At 38.2% G+C, this 16,298-nt stretch overlaps 1 protein-coding gene across 1 annotated transcript in view; it reads left to right on the top strand.

Moving 5' to 3' along the window:
- The window catches only part of BZW2 (basic leucine zipper and W2 domains 2), a 57,328-nt gene extending 43,063 nt beyond the window's left edge, over positions 1–14,265 (top strand). Inside the window, exons 8-12 of the mRNA XM_003782725.2 lie at positions 3,433–3,603; positions 5,971–6,117; positions 7,140–7,278; positions 12,749–12,871; positions 13,800–14,265. Coding sequence (XP_003782773.1) covers positions 3,433–3,603; positions 5,971–6,117; positions 7,140–7,278; positions 12,749–12,871; positions 13,800–13,828 — 609 coding nt within the window. The 3' untranslated portion in view covers positions 13,829–14,265. The remainder of the gene's footprint in view (positions 1–3,432; positions 3,604–5,970; positions 6,118–7,139; positions 7,279–12,748; positions 12,872–13,799) is intronic.
- Positions 14,266–16,298: the final 2,033 nt, after the last annotated feature.

Here is a 16,298-nt window from a genome sequence, read left to right on the forward strand (position 1 = left end):
TTTGGCGGGCCCAGGCTAGGGATTCGAACCCGCCACCTTAGGTGTATGTGGCTGGCGCCTTAGCCGCTTGAGCCACAGGCGCCGAGCCAAAAGAAAAGAAATTGAAGACATTGTTACCTTCCTTTATTTGTTAAATCAATATTTACTGATTGTATTATTTGCCAGATACTTTTCCAGGAACTAGAGGTGTTGAAAGGAACCAAACTAACAGATCCTTTCCTTTTGGGGGCTTACATTCTATTGCAGGGGAGCAGGCAAAAAACTAAACAAGTAAAACATGTATTGTCATAAAGGTAAAAAGTGCTATGGAGAACAAATCAAGTAGGGAAGAGCTAAAGAGCATCAGAAGGTGGGACGCAATTTGCAGTGGTCAGGGAAGGCCTCTGGGGAAAGGTGACCTTGGTGTAAAGACCTGAAAGAGGTGGGGGGAGTGAGTTGTGGAGATATGTGGTATCTCAAGGAAGAGTATTCCAGGAAAAGGGAACAGAAAATGCAAAGGCCTTGGGGCACACATGTCAGGAGAAAGCCGGGAGAGAGTGGGTAGGAGCAAGAACGGAGGAGATCAGCACTTGATCTTTTATCCCAAGCCAGATGAAAAGGTTTGGGGAATTTCTCTGCAGAATTATACATATTATAATTTTAAGTCTCAACAGAGTCACTCCAGCCATTGTACTAAGAATGGACCTGGGAGCGAGGGTAGAAGCCGGGAGGCCTTATTCTAGGGATGAGGTGATGGAAATTTGTACCAGGGTGGGGTTTTCTCTAATTCCTCCCATTCTCTAAATACTGTGCTCCAAGCCAGAGAATGACGTGATGTGATTTAGACTGGCTTCACCTCAGTTTAGTATGAATGATAGTATTAAATATAGAGGAGAATATCTGTACGTTGACCACCCAAGGGACTGTAACAAACAACACACGGAAGTTAGGTGGTCCACACGAGGAACGAGGCTGACTCTGCTGATGCATGCAGTGTGTGTCTGGTCTATGAAAATTAGGTCAACATGGGGAGGCGCCTGTGGCTCAGTGAGTAGGACACCAGGCTCATACACTGAGGGTGGCGGGTTTGAACCTAGCCCTGGCCAAACTGCAAACAAGAAATAGCTGGGCACTGTGGCGGGTGCCTGTAGTCCCAGCTACTCGGGAGGCTGAGGCAAGAGAATTGCCTAAGCCCAGGAGCTGGCGGTTGCTGTGAGCTGTGATGCTATGGCACTCTGCTGAGGGTGACAGAGTAAAACTCTATCTGTGAAAAAAGAAAAGAAAAAGAAAATTAGGTCAACTTGAGGTGATCAGCTGTGGAGGTTCCACTGTATTACATGTGAATATGTGAATGCCATTCATACTGACTTTGGATAGAGTTTGTAAATGAACTGCTCGTGATACGTTTGATGACATACTGCTCTGAACATAATTTTAACTCAGACTTTGCAGGCACCCTCTCTTGAATAGAGTATTGCGTGTCAGAAAAATGTAGTGAGGCTCGGCACCTGTGGCTCAACTGGCTAAGTTGCCAGCCACATACACCTGAGCTGGCGGGTTCGAATCCAGCCCAGGCCCACCAAACAACAATAACGGCTGCAACCAAAAAATAGCTGGGCGTTATGGCGGGCACCTGTAGTCCCAGCTACTTGGGAGGCAGAGACAGGAGAATCGCTTGAGCCCAGGAGTTGGAGGTTGCTGTGAGCTATGATGTCACAGCACTCTACCCAGGGCAACAGCTTGAGGCTCTGTCTCGAAAGAAAGAAAGAAAAATGTAGTGAAATAAGTAGTGATTTGGGAGCCTCAGAGCTTGTTTTTAAATATTTCTGTCTGCATAAAGTGGGTCACACTGCTTAACCTTGTTGCAGCTTGGGTTATCATCTAGAAAAATCTATACTTTGCACAGTTATAAAGTGCCAATACATCTTGATTCATAGGAAAAGGTCAATAAAATTAAATTAGGTCTCTGACCTGCAAGGTTGGTAAATCTTGAATGATAGTGGAAATGTCAGTGATGCAATTTCAGAGTAGAATGAAATGTTTGCTTTAACATGAATGCGTGTTTGATAGCTGCTCCCACCAGCTCTGTTCTGACATTTTGAAGCATGACTCAACAGGGGAAATTATAGGATGGTAATACAGAGAACATTGAAATCTGAGTCCTGACATAGGCTGTGTTGTTCCTGTACATGGTGACAAACCCATGACAAATCTTTCTACTGAGATTTTTACTGCAGCCACATAGCCAATGGCCACATATATGCAAATCCAACCAGTGCAAAAAGTTAGGATCTATTTTTTAGACTGCAGCATTCTGAAAAATGTGAGAACTTTGAAACTTGCCTTAATTTCATAGTTGGGTGCTGAACTCACACAGGATTAGATCATGACTAAGTGTTGCTAAGACTCCGCCAAGCTGTGTAGGGTAAAATGGAAATGAGGTGAAAATATGAGAGCAGCTCATATACAGTGTATTCTCTTTTTTTAACTTTCCGCCCGAATTATGTAACAAACCAAAGACTTGGTAGGGTGGGTGTGTTAGTCTCTTTCTACTGCTTATAACGGAATAAGGCACATTAAAAAAAATGACTTGAAACTGAGTCATTTATTAAGAAAAGGAATTTACCCTTTACAGTTATGGATGCTGCAAACTCCAAGTTAAGGGTCTACATCTAGCGAGGCCCTTATTGCTGGTGGGGACTCTCCAGAGTCCCAAGAAGGCTCCAGTTATCACATAACAAGGGGCTGGGCTACTGTTTCAAGTCCTTTCTTTTCTTATAAAGCCACCAATTCACCTCCCAGGATAAGCCAATGACTTCTTAAAAGCCCCACCTCTCAACGCTGCCATGCTATGGAGAAAGTTTGGACATGAGTTTTGGAGGGGAGAGTGAAACTATAGCAGTGAGTTTAGAATAAATCTTGCTGTAAACTTAACTGAGAACCACCGTCATTAATAGCTATCAATATAGCAAAGTCTCTAGCTCTTGAGATAATATTTTAGAATATTAGCAGCAATTTCTCAGAGTGTTGAGTAGAGGTCCTTGAGATAATAGTCAGTGAAACAGTGTGATTATCTAATGATTTCAGTTTTTCTCAGTTTAAAATAATTCAGACATTATCCAAAGTTATCTTATTTGCATTTGAGTTAGCAAACTTAATTCTGCATTCACACATGTCGTACCTGATTAAAGTAGATGAAAAATGAAATATTGGTTCCAAATGATTGGAGCTAGTTTATCTAAGTTGCTTAGTACTTTTTCTTTGTACAACTGCCTGATTTTAGAAAGTGTTTGGCTCAGTGAATATGCCAGAGATTTATTGTTTTGAAAACCAGTTCTTTTGGTTTTTTTCCAAATAAGAAATATCCTAAGTGAAATGAAAATTTTTCCCTTTACGTTTTCTGAAATTTGAATCCCTTGTAATTGTATGATATTTTTTCCCTTTTTCCATAAGGAACTCTTTCCAGTTAACAGACAGAGTGTGGATCATTTTGCTAAATACTTCACTGATGCAGGTCTAAAGGAGCTTTCCGACTTCCTCCGAGTCCAACAGTCCCTGGGTACCAGGAAGGAACTGCAGAAGGAGCTCCAAGAGCGTCTTTCTCAGGAATGTCCAATCAAGGAGGTAGGAGACAGTGGGCAGGCATCACTGCAGAGTAGGTAACGAGACCGTATAGCACAAGCTCTTCCCCTCTAAAGAAAACAGCTCTTGTGTGTATTGCTGCAAACAATATGTACCTGTTCCCACTCGAAACTTAGCTCAGTTTCAAAGTATTGATTCAGAATCCTACAGACATTAATAGTCATTTCCACACAAATGACTTATTTTATCAGAATATTTCATGTCAAATAGATCTGACCATCCACTATCAGGCTAAATAATATTATATGGTGATCTTAATTTTATTGCAGATTATTTTTGGACAACACAGTTTACTTTATATTTATTTGATTTTTTGAGACAGTGGCTCACTTTGTCACCATTGGCAGAGTGCAGTGGCGTCATAACTCACAGCAATGTTGAATTCTTAGGCTCCCTCTGGCCTCAGCTTCCTGAGTAGTTGGGACAACAGGTGACCAGCTGTTTCTAGAGACGGGGTCTCACTCTTGTTCAGGCTTATGTAGTTTAAATTCTAAACTCCATAAGCATTTGGTTAGTGTTTGGAAACTGCACTTGATTTTTGTGCATTACTGTGTATGAATATGCAGACTTATTATTTGAAAAAGGAAAGTTTGAATTTATATCATGGGATGAACCGGTTTGATCAGTAGATTATTAAGACTAGTTTCACTTACTTACTATGAGTTAGTTTATATATACATGCTATAGTTCAAAAAGTATGATGCATCTTTTTTTTAATGTGCCTGGAGGACACTTTTATTTGAAGTTTTAAAAAAGTTTCACATGACTATCAAAAAATTAAATTGAAGGACGTCCTTTCCTTTCTCTACTTTCTCCCAAAGCCTTGATCCTCACCGCCTTCTACCATGCTCTAAGCCCTGGAAGGCTCCTCACATGGTTTAAGGCTGGAGAACCCCAAGCTGGCACCACCCAGCAGATAAAGATGTTAGAGCAGCACTCATTCCTGAGTCTCATGACATCACAGTCACCAGTATATTCTATAATATTTCTCCAAGTAAGAACTTGTACATGATTTTCTATAAGAGAAAAGCAAAACAAAAAACCATTATGATAACACCCTTCTTTCTTTCTTTTCTTTTCTTTTTTTTCACCCTTAGCAGAGTTGTTTAGATCTGAGAAATTACCCTTCTTGTGAGCTTCCTCCAACCAGCTCAGGAGGGACTTCCCAGCACTTTCTGCTCTTGAAAGCTGCTCAACCCACAGCTGACATTTCTACCTATTAAAAAAAATGTGTTGTACTCACAAAGTAGTATACACTTCTGAGGCCCTAACCTCTATTTGGAATTTTATTTTAAGAGGAAAAAGCAGTTTTCTTTTTTCTATTTTTTCTTTTCTTCTTCTTTTTTTTTTTTTTTGGTTGTTTGTTTGTTCGTTTGTTTGGCAAGCCAGCCAGGAAAAAAAAGCAGTTTTAAATAAGCTTGATATGAAATGTATTAAGCTTGGCAGATCTATAGTTCATACTGTCCAGGTTAAGAATAAACATAGTTATATATAATTCTAAGGGGAAAACAATTTGCTGGGCCTTTGCACTGAACAGTTATCTACAAACTAACTTTTCACTGAAATGGGTCACAAGGGTCATCCCAAGTAGTAATTGAAGAAAAAATTATGGAGAATGGATTTGTACACAAACCCATTGAGAGTTTTTTAAGTTGAGAGATGAAAGTAAAAATTCACAGCTCTATTTCCTTCTTCAAATCCCAAGCAAGGCCAACTGGCTCAGGTATCCCCACTATACCAGACCCAAGGAGGTTCTACTCTACAAAGGAACAACTTGGCCAGGCACAGTGGCTCACACCTGTAATCCTAGCATTCCAGGAGGCTGAGGTGAAAAGATCGCTTGAACTCCAGAGTTCAAGACCAACCTAAGCCAGATACCATCTCTAGTAAAAATAGAAAAACTTAGCTGTGCATGGTGGTAAGTTCCTGTAGTCCCAGCTCCTCAGGAGGCTGAAGCAGGAGGATCACTTGTGCCCAGGAGTTTGAGGTTGCTGTAAGCTATGATGACATCACTGCACTCTCACTCTACCCAGAATGACAGAGCAAGACTCGCGCCAAAATAAAAAAAAGAAAAGAAAAGAAAACTCCCAGGAAACAAAGATTCTCTCTTATTCCACTGTTATCAGCAGTTCTTAAGAAAAGCTAAGCCTATGAATTTTGAAGACTAAAATCAAATCTGCTTTGAGAACAAATTATCCTATTTGCTCTCCATCTTCTCATCTGAGTATGCGTGTCAGGAGACAGGGAACCAAGCAGATTATTTCTTATCTTACCTTTTACTGGCCAGGAAGTGAGGGGGGATCTATCCATCTGCCTCTTCCTTTCTGGCATGTTTTCCATGAAATATAGGTGGTGCTTTATGTCAAAGAAGAAATGAAGAGGAATGATCTTCCCGAAACAGCAGTTATTGGGCTTCTGTGGACCTGTATAATGAATGCCGTTGAGTGGAACAAGAAGGAAGAGCTCGTGGCAGAGCAGGCTCTCAAGCACCTGAAGGTGAAGGTCTCAGCAGGGAACTGTCTCGGCCACAGCCAGCTGTAGCTTTTACGAATATGACAGATGAGTTCCAACTGCGTTGCCCTGAAACTCAGACTAAACATATATTTAACATTTTTTTCTTTTCAAATTTGCCACTCCCTAATATGTTTCAGATGTATTTCAGCTTATGAAATATCTAAGGATAAATTCTTATTTAAAACTATGTTAGGAAATGGACAGAATCCTCATACAGTCTTAAAAGTTAAAAGGAAATACGGTCTAACCCTTGGCTTTCTTTCTGTTCTATGTAACAAAAACTCTAATGCAATATTTTTGTTTAAGTGAACCATATTAGAACTTGAAAAAGTATCTAAATGATGAAGAAGTCATCTAATTATGTAAATTCTATATGCAAGGGAAAGACTGGGATCCTGCCTTCAGAATTTCACTTTAGTTGGGAAGTCAAAGGTGGACATCAATAGGCAGAATATAAGTTAAAGATAAATCTCAGTGTTCCTGAGAACATAGCAGTGAGTAAACTATGTGTTAATGTGATCCAAAGAAGCTCCTTCTAGAGATAAATATTAAATTGAGTATTAGAGAAATAATGGTAATACATCAGGGACTGGCCTACAGACATTTGGGTCAAGGGAACATAAAAACAAAGCCACACAGTTGACCTGTGAGGGGTCTAGGATGTCTAGGGAAGGAGAATCCCTCTCTTCCAATGGCAGGGCCACACTCCATTGATATACTGGATATATGGTATGAGGGTATGACCTCATTTTTACAGTACCCATTAGACAGAGTAGGCATGTTATCATTAATAGAGGCAGATTCTCACATTGGGTCTCTTAGCAGATATAGTGAGAAAAATTTGGTAAGTTGCTGGGATAAAAAGCATTCATTTTGACGAGGCACAAAATGATAAGATAGTAACCCTAAAAGTGAGTGTTTGCTAAGCAAACTTCAAGATATTATGACTTCATCCCTATACCTCCCATGCAAGTAACGGTGTTTGCTCTCTGCTTGCGTTCCAGCAATATGCTCCCCTACTGGCTGTGTTCAGCTCCCAAGGCCAGTCGGAGCTGATCCTCCTCCAGAAGGTTCAGGAATATTGTTACGACAACATCCACTTCATGAAAGCTTTTCAGAAGATCGTGGTTCTCTTCTATAAAGGTATCCATCCATGTTGTTCTACCATTTTGTTTCTATGTTCTACTGAAGCTCTCTGAGGGGTGGAGCAGGTCATGAGGCAGAGAAGGTCTTGGGGTCTCTGTTTGGGAAGAGCAAGATGCCGATTTGTGTAAGTTCTAGTGAGACAACTGTGTCATGTAGAGAGTGAAGGCACAGCGCCCTGTGGGTGGATCTCCTCACACACTAGGCTCATGGGCACTTCCTACTGCTGGAAGTTGCCAGAAGACTGGTGATGAACTGGTTATTTTTTTCTTGAGGATGGCGAAATATGTGATTATATAAAGGAGTCTTTCTTTGAATGGTAAGGATTAGCTCTAATAACAATGATTATCAAAATGCTGTATATGTTATGTTCAGAACCTTTCAGGTGCCACAAAGATGACTTGAAAATTACTGAAATAATTAGCCTTGTCATTTTGTATTTTAGTTATTTAGCCCAGCTATTCTCCTGTTTCCCAAGGAAATGGCTATTTTTAGGTTTTCACATTTGCTGTCTTTTCATTGTATTTATAAGGATTAGGTTGCCATGACAACTGGCACTAAAAATGAATGCTAAAGGTTTTCACAGATCTCAGTCTTTATACCTACAGCATATAAAAAATGATCTTGGACTATTTTTTCTGTCTAATTTTATGAGGGAGATAAAGGAGCACTTAAAAAATGATACATTTTGAATGTTAGAAAATTATTATTTTAAACATTTTTCTATTCATAATGGCATATTATCAGTAAAATTAAAGTATGAATTAATACCAGCCAAATGTTTGTTTTCCCTTTGATGCATTCTTAAATGTGTCTGTTTTGAATGATAACTTGGGGATTTGGAATATAAAAATTAATAACTATTCTTACAATGCTTATTAGCATTTCAGAATGAATTTTAATTGGCCATATATATTCTTCAAATGCATGCATCTTAGCTTGGGTAATCTTTTACTGTTTTCAGACCACTAGAATATTCAGCAATAATTATTGTATCAGTGAGAGAAAATGATGACTGCCAATTCCCCTTTGAAGTTCAGTAATTGATGTTTTCTCTGGCTGTATCTGAGTTAGGTTTTCTTGGATGTGGGGTGGTTATGAGGTAGCAGCTCACTAAATGATATTCAAAGTGATCCATTAACACCAAACTTGCAGGCCATATTGCCAATCCACATATGGAACCCAACGCCCCAGGATGAGAAGCAGGGTTTACTAAGCTCAGCTGGCTCTAATTGTAAGACTGTGCAGAGACCTCTGGATAGATCTACATTTGCTTGGAGAATGGTCAGTCTTTTCCATTACAGAAAAGCCAACTCTTCAAATGTTGCCTCAACACAATTTGCTGCCTTCTCATTTAAAAACTAACCCACCCAAACAGTGTTTCTCACCAGATGTTTTTTTTTAACTGAGACATAGTTGTTTGAACCTCATGTTCAGGATCATCTCATTTTATTATTGTACTTGATTCACAAAAGAATTGACAAACCATTTGCTTTCATTAATGGCATGTAGGTCATATATGAACTCTTAAAATCCTTCTAATTTCTCCCTGTAATCATGAATGCCAACATCTATAACTACTGCAGCTACTTCGAGATTTTTCTTATTCTTTAGCCCCAAATGCTAAGAGACAGTGACCTGAAATTATAAAATAACCCAAGAAGTGGACACATGAAGTAAAAAGAAAGAGGCATTAAATCTTCCTTAGGCCGTTAATTAAGTAGGCAATCAGCATCTAAATAACTTAAAGTTAGTAAGGTCTGCAGCAAGCCTGGGCCGGCCCCAGGGAACACAGGGAGAAGAAGCATCAGCACCAGTTTTATTCTGGCTTAGTTGTTTTTGGAAATAAATTCTGGAAACTTTTTAAAAATGAAAACCTAAAACCTATCCCTGAGATATTTTAAATATTATTTCCTAGATAATTTTGTTATTTTCCACAAAGGTATACCCAGAGTATGTTTTCCTGAATGAAATAATTACGTTGTCTCTGGAGCGCACGGACTCCCTGAGGAGTGATTGTTCCCCGCCACTGTGAAGAGCATTACTGTGTTTCCCTGATCTCTTGTTGCCACTTTTTTACTTTGACCTTATCTTACCCACCAAGCACTTGTGCACCAGACACATGAATTTGATTTGTTTCTGTAAGAATTTGGATGCTCTTGTTCTGTATTTTACCAAGAGAGGTTTGATGAACAGTGAGTTTTAAAGCACTCCTTTCCCCACTCTAGTGTGCCTGAGTGTCACCTGGAAAGCTAGTTAGAACACAAGTGCCTCAGGGACTCGGTAAGTCCAGGGTTGGCCCCAAGAATTTGCATTTAACAAGCTTCCCGGTGATGCTGTGACTGTTATACCGGGGCCAAAGTTTGTGAATTCCACAAACCACAATAACTCATTCAAGAATATACTTATCATTGATTCCATGTATATGTGTTCAAAGATTGAATAATAATTCTTTGACCTAGTGATGTGGATTCTCTTTGTTTATCACCAGGAACGTTTTGTTTCAACGTAGGTTTTTAAAAATGTAACCGAACCCGTTGTTCCTTTTTCATTTCTCTGCCTCTCCCTTATACACACCACACACACACATACACATACCTCTCCACCAGCATTCCCAGAACTTGAGTACATCGCAAAACTTGAGATAGCATTCCCTGTCCTCTTTGGCAAACCTAATTACTTAAATGGAATGCCATTTTGAAAGATTTTTATATCTTTTATATAAAAGTGAATAAGCGATAAATAATGCTTTTCAGCAAAGAAAAAAGTGGTAAGTGGTCATTTTGCATTTTCTGTGTTAAAATCTAGGTTTTTACATTTCTGAGACAGTAAGAAATAGTGAATCATGGGTAGCTTTCATACATCACATTATTGACCTTTTAAAAATAATTTCTCTTCTTTTCTTCTTGAAGGTAAGTGCCATAGACTCTGCATGGAGGGCTAAACAATACAAAACTGCCTTCTCAAGTACTGTTATTATCTCTATCATGGGCTCGTCTTGTTGACAGAATTTTTTAAGGTTAAATTAAGTCCCTCATGCAAATTTTTCTAAAAGGAGTTTCTTATTTTTGTTCTAAAAAAAGGTGAATGCCCTTCTCAGCATATATTCCCAGCATTCTCAGGGTAAATTATTTTTGCCTTGTGTCCCTGTGTGACATCTTTAATAAACAAAATTCTGAATTTCACAAGTTCCAAGTGACATAGTTTTAGACTGAACTGTCCAAATAACTAACATTATGTAAAGCTTAACAATTCTCAAACTACTTTTACTGGATTGTCTCTTTAATCCTCTTGACCTCCCAAATTTTAAATTAGAGCTCTATAAATTGAGAACTATTTAATTTTTCTCAACAAGGTAGTAAACGTACTCATCGTACTCAGTGTGTTGAATGCATCCTGTATGGCCAGTCTTACATTAAATGCTGGAAATGAGATGAACAAAATGCTCCCTGACTTCCTGAATTTCAGGGTATAGAAGAAAGCAAAGAATTACAGTCATCATGTTATTTGCTAACTTGAACCTCACAGACAGGGTGTCAGAAAAGGTAGGACAATAGGAAAAGTGCAGGTAACTTACAAGAGTTCAATGTTGCACCATTTATCTGATTTTTCAGTGGATAATCCGTTGAACGCATATTAACCTGTTTAGCTTCCTTTTCACAAGCACTATCATTGAACCATTTTAGCAGCTGCATGCCCTCATATAGCCTCTGTGGGGCAATAAAACACAGCAGTGAGCTCTTGACCTTCAAAATGAAACCTGAGATAAATTCTATCTGAGAAAATGACATGAAGGCTAAGTTAACCAGTTTGATGAAAATATTTCAAATTGTATATGAAAACACCACACTGTCCCCCATGATTGCATTAATGTACACAGCTATGATTTGATAAAAATAAATAAATAAACTGCAGTCTAAATTGGCTTTCCAGCATGTACTTTTTATCATTAAAGATCTTTTAAATCTCCAATTCATTAAAGTGTGGAGAAAGAAATGAAATTCACCTTTATATGTTTGTCATATTTTTTATTCTATTTTTTGTTTTATATTAAGAATAATAATAATAATTCAGTAGTACATGCATGTAATTTATAAACTCACAAACATACATGTTGGGTGTCCAGAACCTCAAAATTGTCCTACTGATTAGGAAACATGGTCAGAATACTTTGGTAATTACTGATCTAAGTCACAAGCATCTTAAAGATAATTTACAAATTATATAAAAGGGACTTCCAAAATCCCTGTTAATGTTCTGGAAAAATCTCTCTAAGACAGTCTTGTGCAGTAATGGGTCACTTCCTCAGGCCTTAACTGCCTGCTCCTTACCTCTAGGAAAATCAGGCTTTCAGGGTTCATGGAAATTTCTTTCATTGTTCTAAGTGGAGAGCTGAAAACAGAAGGAGCTAAAAAACCAGAAGATAAAGAGAAATCCTATCTAGGACCCCTGATTATAACCTTAATATCCAGTCCTTGTAAATGAATAAATCCAAACCTCTTCCTTCCTCTGCAAAATGTAGTATATTCAATGATAAAAATAACAAATATTCTAAAACCCAGTCATGATCATTTGTAGTCAATTTAATTCAAAAGTTCTTTACCAAGAATTTTTAGTTTTTTTTAAAAAGAAGGAGGGGAATCTTAATGAAAGCAATATTTAATCATTTCTGTCATTTTCATAACTCAAAATGATATCTTAACTGAAAAGACATTATTCACGTGATATATCAGGATTGCATGGATTTGTCAGCATTTGTAACAGACTGGGCATACAGTGGGAATAATAATGAGTGCTTTTAATTTACTATCTCATTTCCCACTCCAAAATCCTAAAGACAACAAATTAGAAGGTTGGCAGAGTGTGTAGGCTGTTCTTTTCTTATACTCCTTATTTTTAACATTAAATTTTCTCAATTAGTGGTAACCTGCAAGGAACATTCGTAGAGTCTCGATTTTTAGATAATTAACACTTTTATTAGAAATGTACCTGTATTTTCTTTCCTTTGCTATTTTCTCCTAAAAAAGAAAATCCCCTTAAAAGACCAGTCATTGGAGATGGTTTCTTAATCAAGATATGGTTGAACTTGGCAGGACACAGAGTGTTCCGAAATGCTGGAATTGCCGATTCATTTGCCAAATCATAAAGTAACCCTGCTTTCTTTCTACCAGCAGATTAGCACTGGAAGAGATTTCCAGTTTAGGGCAGTGTGACCTGTAGACTTGGGTTCTATCATGCCTGATGCGATGTTTGCCACCATCTTCATCTCTAAAGCCTTTATTAAGCTCACTGTGCTTGCTACATGGAAAAGAGCTTGGTTTCTTCCCTTTGATAAGTTTCAGACATGGAATTCTTTCATAATAGAGCGTTTCATACTTTAAAAGTTTGCTTGGTATTAAACGAAGTCAGGAAGTTGTTTTAAAACCTGACGATTGTGCAGTAACTTGGAATCTTTGCTTTGACATTGCAGCCGATGTTCTAAGTGAAGAAGCAATACTGAAATGGTACAAAGAAGCTCATGTTGCTAAGGGCAAAAGTGTTTTTCTCGACCAGATGAAGAAATTCGTTGAGTGGTTACAAAATGCAGAAGAAGGTATGACTCTGTTTAACAACTTTGATTGTCCTTAAACAAATACATTCTGGCAGGGTGCTGTGGCTCACACCTGTAATCCCAGCAATCTGAAGAGGCCTAGGTGGGTGGATTGCTTGAGCTCAGTAGTTCGAGACCAGCCTAAACAAGAGCAAGACTCCGTCTCTCCTAAAAATAGGAAAATTAAGCAGGTGTGCTGGCACATGCCTGTAGTCCCAGCTACTGTGGAGGCTGAACCAAGAAGATCGCTTGAGTGCAGGAGTTTGAGGTTGCTGTGAGCTATGATGCCACCATACTATAGCCTGGGGAGTGCCACATCTTAGCCCCTTTTCTGAAATGAAAGCAAAGCAGTAAAAATTTCTACATGATTAAAGAAAATTAAATTATCCACCCTCATGGAGGACAAGGAGGAAGAAATCAAAGATTTGAAAATAAAAAAGTACATTTGGCGTATTTGCACATTATGAGATTATATAGGTTTTTATATCACCTTCGCCAGTTGACTGGTGTTTAAAATGGGAACAGAAGGTGAAGCATAGTAATAGGTGAGAATGAATCCAGCTAAGAATAAAAAGTTTGTTTTAGGTGATCCCAAGAATTTTAAAAGTTCTGTTGTCCAATCACATACACAGGCATGTTGTGTTTTTAGAAAGGCAAAGTTCACTTGAAAATAAAAAGGAGTAAGAAGTTGCTATCTGCCTTCGTGTATGAGGGATCCGTAAAGTTTGCGTGCAATTTTAATTGCACACTATTTTAAATCGCACGCAAACGTTATGGATACTCTGTATAAAGTATATAATAAATGGGGCGAAAGTATCCGGGGGTGATCGTGGGTTGCATGTTTAGGGGGAAGCGGTCAACTAAAAACTCACAACCTTGTGTAAAGGAATCTGGGGAGAAATACCTGACTTCTTTCTTTCTTCTCTCCTAGAATCTGAATCAGAAGGTGAAGAAAATTAAGTAGCTCAACAAGCACAATACCTGGGTTACCACACAACACTTCTTGACTGGGAATGCTGAACCATTTGGGAAGAGCAACTTGGCTTCTGTTTTCACAAAGGAAAAAAAATAGGCTAGGCTTCCCTTGTGCATAGGGGAAAATGGTTTTCGTTTTTCGTTTTGTTTTTAAATGGAGCCCTGAGGCATCAGCTGTTATACTTGGGACTCTACCTCTCACTCACGGTATGCTAATCTAAAGCCATTCAACCAGGAGTCAAGTAGGAATCTGAAATTAAATATTCAACGGACTCCTTTTTTTTAGCTGTATTTTTCAGGTACTATGTGGTGAACGCCCCACTGGTGTCTGTTTACAGGGCCACTTTGGTAGTTGTGTATTTGCTCGTGTATGTGATTTGACAAACCAGTTTTTTAAAATAAATGGCTTTTTAAAAATCTGGGCTCCTATCTTCAGAGCTTTCCTTTCTTTGCCGTCCGTAACTTCTTACACAGATGGCATTTCGGTGTTGTATTTTTTCCCCATCCAAAATGTCGAATGGTTGTATTTCTTGTCATCTATAAATACTCTCTGTTCCTTTCATCGTCATAAGTAATACCAGTTATCATGGTGGAGAAGAAGTGCAGACCGAAATACATAGCATGTGCCATGAGACTGTATTAGTAATGATTAGACGTGGCGAAGTATGTGTTCCACATTTCTTGTGTTTTTTCATAAGAACTATTTTCTCCCTAGTTAGAGGAGAACTAGAAAATGTTTATATATAAATTGGTCTGTGTGTATATTTATTTGCAGCTAGGTGACTTTATTCTTTAAATTATTCTATTCTCAATAACAATAATGTAAAATAATCCGAGCATTTTGGAAAACTCTGCTTTATTACAAAAACTCTTGAAAAACTTAAGGTACTGCCGTATTGTTGTTAGTAATCTTGAAGAAAGCAAACATTTTTTCTAAATCAGAGTTGAAAGGAAAACAGGATGCTTGGTAATCAGCATACTCATTGAATTAAGTATATGAGTATATTTATAACTGCTGGGTCATCATCCTATACCAAAGATGGTTTTCTAGTTTCCTATTTGTCTTCAGGAAGAAAAAAATATGTACAATAGAACATCTATAAGTTGACCGCTCAAGGGACCGTAACAAACTGATCCCCATAAGGAAGTGGTCAGCATGAGGAACTAGATGTGCAATACTGACAGGTGCATGTGGTGCATGTCCGGTCTTTGAAAATTAGGTCAACCTCAGGAGGCGGTCAGCAGGTGGAGGTTCTATTGTATATGTTTCCTATGGCTTGACCACATACCTAAATCTTTAACATAATGGATTCCTCCCATCACTTAGGTACTAAACTTTTTGTAAATGTCTTTCTTGCTATGTAGCTAGAGCACTGTCAAGTTCTCTGTCCCAACAATGGGCAGAGAAATATCAGTTTGAATACATCCTTTGGAAAATCAGTAACTATATGGGAACATGTTATTCTCATTACACGGGAAATAATGACAGGATGACTGTGGCCAAGAGTGATTGACAGTCATAGAATAAAGAGCTTTACAGCATAGCCTTGGAGGTATAGGTATGTTCCATACATATTCTTGCTAATTGATCTTCCGAGAAATGTCCCTCTTTTATTGCTAGTTTTCCTCCCTAATCTTCCCCCTTCACAAGTGCCATTCTCCTTCCCAAAAGAAAGTTAATTACTCATCCATCCCAAAACATACACTGCCCTGGGGAAGAAAAACATGGTGCCAAACAAAGGGGCAATTCTAGAATGTGTTGCTCTTACAGGCCAGTCTCTTGAGAGAAAAGCTGGAAACTGGGGTGAAAGGCCCAGTTCCTCCCAGGCCACCAATTCATGGCAAGTCTCCATTACCTATCTACCCTTCCATCTCATCTAAAAATTAGAATTATGAATTTAAATGGTAGTCACAACATAGCATGTATATTAATGTGTTTATTTGAAGTGAAAAAAAGGACATTTTTTTCACTGAAAAATAAATTTGACCAACTAGCTGGTCAATTGCTGACTGTCAGAAAACACAGTAGGCTCATTCCATAAATTAAGTTGCAACTATCAACAACTAAAGTTAAAATATTAAAAATCATATTCAACTTAAGAATTTCGTCAACTTTTATGCTTCATTTTCCATTTAAATTTCTTTTTTTTTTTTTTTTTGAGACCCAGGCTAGAATGCAGTGGCATCTTTGTAGCTCACTGCAACCTCAAACAACTGGGGTCAAGTGGCATATTTAAATTTATATGTCAATATGTAAGAGTTATTTCACTTTAGGTAAGCATAAATAAAAAATGTGAAGATGACTATGTTAAAACATACCTGACTTTGTTTGCCATTTCATTTCTAAGGGAAACTGAGACTCAGAAAATGTCAAAGTTGTTAGTGACCAAGACAGAACTAGAGGTCCCATGTTGAGAGTCAAATCCCTTATGCTTAACATTTTTTTTGCAGAGTA

The sequence above is a fragment of the Otolemur garnettii genome, unplaced genomic scaffold, assembly GCF_000181295.1.
Source record: "Otolemur garnettii isolate 467f Iridium unplaced genomic scaffold, OtoGar3 scaffold00005, whole genome shotgun sequence".
Lineage (NCBI taxonomy): Eukaryota > Metazoa > Chordata > Mammalia > Primates > Galagidae > Otolemur > Otolemur garnettii.